This window comes from Cariama cristata, unplaced genomic scaffold, assembly GCF_000690535.1.
Source record: "Cariama cristata isolate BGI_N322 unplaced genomic scaffold, ASM69053v1 scaffold40799, whole genome shotgun sequence".
NCBI classification, from domain to species: Eukaryota; Metazoa; Chordata; class Aves; order Cariamiformes; family Cariamidae; genus Cariama; species Cariama cristata.
In genome coordinates, this window is record NW_009638235.1 from 11,327 (window position 1) to 18,628 (window position 7,302).

Genomic DNA, 7,302 nt, shown 5'->3' on the forward strand with positions numbered 1-7,302 from the left:
GAGAAAGGACTATACTACTTTCCAGAAGGTGAAGTAGGGCTTTTCATTGATTTAACTGGAAAAATTGCGTTGTATTTCTTCCAGAGTGTGCAAGCAGAACTCTACACATAAGCAACCTGTAAAAGAGATTCTGTATCACTAGCAAAAATTAATAAATGTTGTTGTTATTAATTTGTTTTTCTTCTTATCTTTCTCTTAAATTTAGCTGTAAAAGTGGGCTTCACACTTATTCAAGGTTTCTAGGTTAGTGCTTAGTGCTGCAGACTCATCAGGTGAATATTTGTTTTAAAACATGTTTCCATTAGTTATTCTAAAGATCCCTCTGTTCCTCTCAGGTGATTCAAAGATTTCTTTTTGCAAAATTAACATTAAACATTATTTTAAACTGAGAGTGATGGCTCTTTCAGATTGATCAGCAGCCCTTTGCCTTTTAGCAACTGGCTACAGAAATCTTGTAGATACTCTGTACCTGATCTGCAAGAAAACACAGAAGGGGAATAAAGTTAATGACTGTAGTTACAACCAGAAAGAGAAACAGACTTGGTACAGCTAGTCTGAAGTCTTTGTGCAAAATGTCAGATACTGGAAAGATCAAGGTTGTGATTCCCACACCTTTTTTCAGTTTTTGGGGGGTGGTTGTTTTTAGTTTATTTTTGTTTTGTTTAGTTTTCCCCACATCTGCAAGTAGAGAAAATGGATGACCTTCGAGAACTTTGCTCTCTGCACCCTCTTCCTACTTCGCAAAGACCTCCACTTTGTCTTATGGGTTTTTTTCAGGGTACCTGTGCGTGTTACTGAGAGTGAGGGAGGAGAATTAGGCTGGCATAATGAATTTGATTTCTGTGGTCTACTGGAGTCAGATTTGACCCTGTCTTCTGGCTACCAGACAAGCTACCAGACGTGGGAAATTGCAGCTGGAAGAGTTGACCTGAAGCATGTTGATAGGTTTGCTCTTTTCAGAAGTGACCATGCGGTTCAGGGGAGTAACATGTGCAAGCCAGGTTCAGGTGCTCAGCATCTGCCTCAAGCATTCTTTCAAAACATTTTGCAGTTAATGTGGAAAACAGGCTAAGTTATAAGTGTGAAGGGGAACTGTGGATTTTGCGTGCAGTTTTAGGACTCCTCTAGTTGCAGCGTATTCCGAGTCTGAAGCCTTTCCCCCGGCCGCCTGGCAGTGAAGCGCAGCCCCCCGGGGGCATGGGTGCTCAGCGGCGGACCCCCGTGCTCACCCCTCCAGACCGTGGCCTGGCAGTGCCGTGCTGCTGCCGACGGCTGGATGTGGTGCTCGAAGAAGGCAGCGTTGGGGTGCTTGGCTCTGGTCTCCAACATCTGACCGCCCGCGTGGCACAGTGCATGGGGAACCAGCTGGGCACGCTGGAGGAACTCGGTGCCCGAGGGACCCGGGGCAGCTCTGCTCCTGCCACGAGGCTCCTGCCCAGCTCAGCGCTACCGACCCTCGCTGCAGGGCACACGTGAATGGCTGTGGTTTTAAAAGGAGGTGCTAGAGCCCCAGGTTGTGTGTTTTGTTTTGTTATTTGACCACGATGTCTGTTACGTACTAATTTCCCTTAAGACTTGTGATGAAGTCAGTAAACCACAGCCTGCCGCGAGTGCTCTCTGGGCTGGTGCTTTCCGCTGTGGCACATACTTGACATGTCCGTTCCCAGGTTCGGCAGGCCAGTCGTGCTCAGTCTCCGGCAACATGGACCAAAGGGAGATTCTGCTGCAAAACCTGGAAAGGGCCCAAGGCAAGAAGCTCAACCGAGAAGAGTTTGTAGACGAGTTTTTGGTAAGTTTGCTTAAGGCACAGCTCTGTGTATCAGTTGATTTTAAAGGGAACCGCTCAGTCATTTCTCGAATGGGGACAGGATTTGCATGTGACAATAAGATTTTCTATGAATTTTACAGCAGAAAGTGACAGAGGAGTTAACTGGGGTAAAACGAGTGTAAAGACAGAGGAGTAATTTAATGGTTTGCATTCCAAGTAAAACTGTTTGCTTTTTAAATAATTACCCGAGTGCTTCCTGTTTTCTGCTTTGTGAATGCACTTGTCGAGACACAGTTTCACTTTGCCAGGTAATACAACTGTGGGGGAATAGTGAGGAATATGGAGCCACTGACCCTTCTCCCCGTTGCAATCTGTTTTATCTGTGATACACGTGTTCCTGTCAGGGATCTCTGGTTGCCACTTGACATAGCTTTTCCTTTTTTAATTTCAATAGAAACCCCCCACCCTGCCCCTGTACCACCTGCAGAGTAGGGAGCGAGCGTTCAGAGAAATGCCCAGTGGACCCGAGACTCTTCCACCTCTCATCGACACTGGGCACCTTGGCCAAGGTGCGAGGAGACAGCGATCTGACCAGCTGGACAGGCCACTTCTCCACCCTCCAGAACTGTGCTAAGCTGCATGGAAGGGCTTGCACATCCATTTGCAATGAGTGCATGTGCTCTACCTCCAGCAGTGCTTCTGGCCCCTCCTGGAAATTAATTTCTTGTTCCCTCAAGGCAAAACTAGTAAAAAATGTTGATGGCTCTCACCTTCCCCTGTGTTCTGCAGTGTCTAGCTGGTTGCGATCTCTGCAGTGCCCTGATCTGTAAGCTCTCTGACATCTTTTTATTTGTTTGGGTGGCGGGGGTGAGTCTTAGATGGCAGTCCACTGTCTCACAGTTAAAGCTGATGGCTGGCGATGGCTGCTAATCTGTCAGCCGGAGGAAGGTTGCTCTGGCAGGCTGTCTGTGCTACTCTGAGAAGCAAAGGCACTACGCAGGTTTAGCAGACATAGGGAAAGGTAAAACTGGTACATCTGTAAGATCGGAGATGTCTCAAACACCAGAATGGCCCAGACAAGGGTTGCAGCAGGCAGTGATCTCTGGGGAAGCTGCGGGGGTTACTTACGAGTCCCTATGAGACGCAGCCCTGCTTTGTCATACCAGTCAAGACCGGCACTTCAAACACTTGGGAAAAGCTTAGTGCTTGGTTTCTAGGTGTCTGGGTTGGAGGGAAGTGATTAATCTGAGCCTGCAGCGACAGTCTGTTTTTCCATGGAACAAAGCACTGTCACAAGCTGCTGAATTTCCCCTTCTCACGGCTGTGCTGGGGTTGTACTGTGCTGCGCGAGGCAGCAGGCTGTCCAGCCCCGGTGCACGGGCTCGTTCTGGCAGCCAAATGTACGGTTAATTTTCTGACCAAAATGGCAGGTAGAAGTGGTCAGGGCTGTGTTTCCTCTTGTACTTGGGAACAGATCTTCCCAGGATGGCCTGGGTTGCCAGCCACTTTTGCAAGTGCAGAAGCCTTAACGGGCAATTGCGATGGCTTGCATTTCCAAACTTGGTAGAAATGCTTGATGCTATTTCTCCATCCTAATGCCTCCCCTCTCTTTGTGTGAACGAGCATTTGTACATGCAAATTGTGGTGCTGTTACTGTAAACAACAGGGTTTTTTGTTAGAGTCCCCTTTTTCTGTTTGTGCAGTCTCACAGCCAGAGTTTGATCCTTACTGCTCTTGCTTGCTTTCTCATATGTAGGCATTTCCCAAGCAGTTTTATGTCAGTTTATGCAGGGACAGAAAAGTAAGGCGATTCAGAGCCTCAGCTATGAGAAGACTGGCTCAGTACTAAGTGATGCCCCTTCCATGAAAGCTTACCCTGGAAGTTGGGGTTGCATTGGAAGGAGGCAGGGGGAGGATGCAGCCAACACCAGAAGAGCTCAGGAGGTTACAGGCACATGTAGTCTACAAAAACCGTCCTGCTCCCACAACTTCCATCACACTTGTTCTTGATTAATAGAGACTGGACACATGGACTGTCCTGGGCCTCCTCTACCTTCTTCCTGACTCATTCCATACAGGTCAGTGAGACGCGACTCCTGTGGTGTTGTGGCTGGAAAGCAGCAGAATTTAGAGTTTAAAAATTGCAGTTTAATGTTAAAAAGCAGCAGCTCTGACTTGGATCTGAATTGGAGTATCTGTGCACAGAAATACTGTGGAGATGAGGTACACGTTGCTGTATACACCTTTTATCTGTGGAATAGCTAAGGGGCTGCTTGGCTTGGTCAAGTACGTACGAGCTACAAAGCGCTCCAGCTCCTGATGCGGTCTTTTGGCAAATATCGTCATTCTGCAGCTTAATGCATGCAGGCCCTGAAGGGTGTCATGTCCTAGCGGGTGCTCGTCTAGAGCAGGCTGGAGCCAAGGGCAGTTTTGCAGCTCTCCCGTAGCCGCTAATGCAGCTGTCGGGTCTGCAGCAAGGAAGGACAGGGGACGGGATTCTCAAAACTGGATAAGAACTTTTGGGAGAGCTGAAAACACAGATGCTTACGAGCTCCCGTGGGAAGGTCACTGGTGAGCTGACTCTCGAAGCAACTTATGGTGAGCACCCAAAAATCAGAGTCCCGAAGCAGTCAGGGCTCCCGTGATTCCTGCTCACGTGCCGTCGTGCCAGAGCTGCAGCCTCCAAGCCCTCGAGGTTGGTCAGGGCTTTGGGCAACCTGGTCTGGTAGGAGGTGTCCCTGCCCATGGCAGGCGGGCTGGAACGAGGTGGTCTTTAAGGTCCCTTCCAACCCAAAGCATTCTGTGATTCTATGAGCACACCAAGGAGGGCTTTGCCGATACCAGCAGGAGGGACTGCCGCCTCCTCAGTGCTAACCCCTTTGACAATGGTGCTATTTTGGTTCGGTGACCCCGAGACCAGCCAGCTGTTTTTCCCGGTGCCGTGAGTGGCTGAGCCACCATTCCCACTGCCTGTTAGCAGCTCAGGTGGGTCACCGTGAAGCGCACACAAGGTGCGAGAAACCCTCCCACCTTGCAGCTCAGGTGTGCCCGTGGTCCCTTCCCTTTGCTCTTCACCCCTGCACACCTTCCTTTCACAAAGGCACACGATCCTGAGGGTTGTCCTGTGTCAGCCCGATTCTCTGGACCCCAGTAGTGATGTCCAGGAGAAGGGCTGTGAAGGTACGGCTCAAGGGTGGTGGGAAAGGGAGACTTTCTCTTCAGCGTGTTAAACCGTAGAGACGCTGGTTAGAGAAATAGCCTTTTGTTTTAAATCAAAAGCACCCCTTGGTGGCAAGAAAAGTGGTTAGGTAGACAAAAAAATACGAAAGAAAAAATACAGCAAGAATGGTGCTTTTGAAGTTGATGGTAACAAACAGTGTGAGTTATTTAGAAGCTGATATCAGCGAAACAAAATTCTGTGCTTTGGCAGGAAAAAGATGCTTGAACTCTCCAGGAGTGCTGCAGCTTTATCCTGGAAATGAAAGAGAGAAGAGATTCGTAACCCTAAGGGTCTATCCTATGACTCCTTCTCCTTTCTCTTGCATCAGTGCATGGAGCTTCTTTGCTCCGATAGCGTGTGTTCCTTTAGTGGCTTGAGCATTGCTGTTTGCAGCTACAGACGGGAGCATCTTTACCAAAGTGAGAAAAAAATCAATTGATTTATCTGTCTTTTCTGATATAATTTGTTAAAGGTGGTTTAGCATTGTTATTCCTCTTATCTGGGTGCCATTTCTACTGAGAATGATTCCCCTGTGTCTCACTTATTTGTGAGGGTGATGCTTTATGTGCCATATAAATGCATCATTTCACTTCAGAAGCCTGAGCCTCGTGTGGGCACGGCCTCAGCACACACTTTCCATTCTTCAGAAGCCTGCGCTGTGGCTCTCGGGTGGCTTCTGTCTCTATTCTTGCTCTGAGTACCTTGAGAAAAGCCACTCAGGAAAGAATTAATGGTGCAAACCTTGCTTTGTGGTAGTGAACCTGACCCCTAGGGACCTCACAGTACTCTCTAGTAGGGTGTTGTATGTAGCACATCTGCTGTAATTTGTTCCATTCTTTTATCACAGAAGCTGAAAAGGCAGTCAACAAAGTACAGATCGGATAAAATCTACCCTACAGCAGCATCTGAGCAACCAGAAAACATCAAGAAGAACAGATACAAGGACATTTTACCCTGTAGGTTGGAAATGGCAAATGTTCCTATTCAGCCTTTTTTTTTTTTTCCCTAGCTTGAGTCTGTTCTCATCCTGCAGTATCTGCCTGCACAGCTGCTTGCATGTGAGCATATCGCTGTCTGTCAGGTGGCCTTGAATTCTGCTGTTCAGATTTAAGGCTTTACCTTTGACTGTTGCCGTGCATGCCCTGGAAGTCTTTGGCATGTATTTTCTACAGACAGAAGAACTTCTATTCAGTAGGAAACACATCTTCTGACGATTGTCCTTGCAAGCTTTCTGGGTAGCACTGCAACCACTTGTTTTCCAAGGCCTTGTAGAGAATGGCTTTGGACAAAGATGTCTCTCTGTTGTACAAAGCAGACTGCAGGCAAAAACGGTTGTGGCTTGTCCTGGCTTGATGCACTAGTCTCCAAAGGAGAGTCTGTCCTAGGATCAGAGCGGACTGTCCCTTTCATCCCTTCTAGCTTGGGGGGAAAAAAAAAATAAATCTAAACCCACAGACCTCATTTGAGCCTGTAAGACGGAGCGCAGGGTGATTTTAGTCTTGGCTTGCTCCCTGGGCAGAGGAGGAGGCTGGTGTTGCACTGGGGTAGTGGCACCTTCTGCAGCTCTTGCCCAAGCTCTCACCACAACCCCGAAAGAGAGCTTGCCTGCCTGCTGCTCATGTGCAGGCAATGGCGATTCTGTGCAGGGCTATCCGTTGGGGCAGGAGGTGGCATTAGCTGCTTGCACAGCCATTTACATCAGAGAGCTCATCCTAGAGCAGGTATGTGCTCCTCCCAAGCACCTCGTGCTGCGGTCTGAGGAGCTCAGCTACCGTGAAAGACAAACAGTGACTGCTGCTGCTTCTGCTTTTGTGCCTACAGTTGACCACAGCAGAGTGGAGTTGTCCCTGATTACATCAGATGCAGATTCTCATTACATCAATGCAAACTTCATCAAGGTATTGCTTCTTTCATGGTGTTTTGCTGTGCAAAGGTGTTTGTAGCAGCTGTTCGTGCTGGCTGTTTGAGTTGTGCCAGGAGAAGCAGGTCCTGTGGCTCTAGTGAGTGAAAGGACGATGCAGTGGTCTCTGGGCTGTGCTCAAGGATAACTGATGTAACGAAGATGTATGCAATCAGGGAGCCCTTCAAAAACACTCCTTGCAGAACCGAGGCATCAGGCTACAGGGCAAGGGACACGTGTTCTTGTTGGGGGGTTGGTGGAACAGTTTGCGGCTCACGGTCCTGACTTCCTTGTCAGTGTTACTGCCTTTGGTGGGTGACAGTGGTGCAAAATTGCCTGTGGCCAGAATCGCCTTGCCTGAAGCCGGTGCGCAGGCAGGAAGCCGTGCACTGCAGCGCAGCCGAGACCCGCTGC

The 7,302-nt window shown here is 48.7% G+C and overlaps 1 protein-coding gene across 1 annotated transcript in view; it reads left to right on the top strand.

Annotated features, from left to right (window-relative positions):
• The first annotated feature begins 1,651 nt into the window (after positions 1-1,651).
• Positions 1,652-7,302, top strand: part of PTPN22 (protein tyrosine phosphatase, non-receptor type 22 (lymphoid)) — an 18,218-nt gene continuing 12,567 nt past the window's right edge. Inside the window, exons 1-3 of the mRNA XM_009708635.1 lie at positions 1,652-1,789; positions 5,836-5,944; positions 6,810-6,886. Coding sequence (XP_009706937.1) covers positions 1,703-1,789; positions 5,836-5,944; positions 6,810-6,886 — 273 coding nt within the window. The 5' untranslated portion in view covers positions 1,652-1,702. The remainder of the gene's footprint in view (positions 1,790-5,835; positions 5,945-6,809; positions 6,887-7,302) is intronic.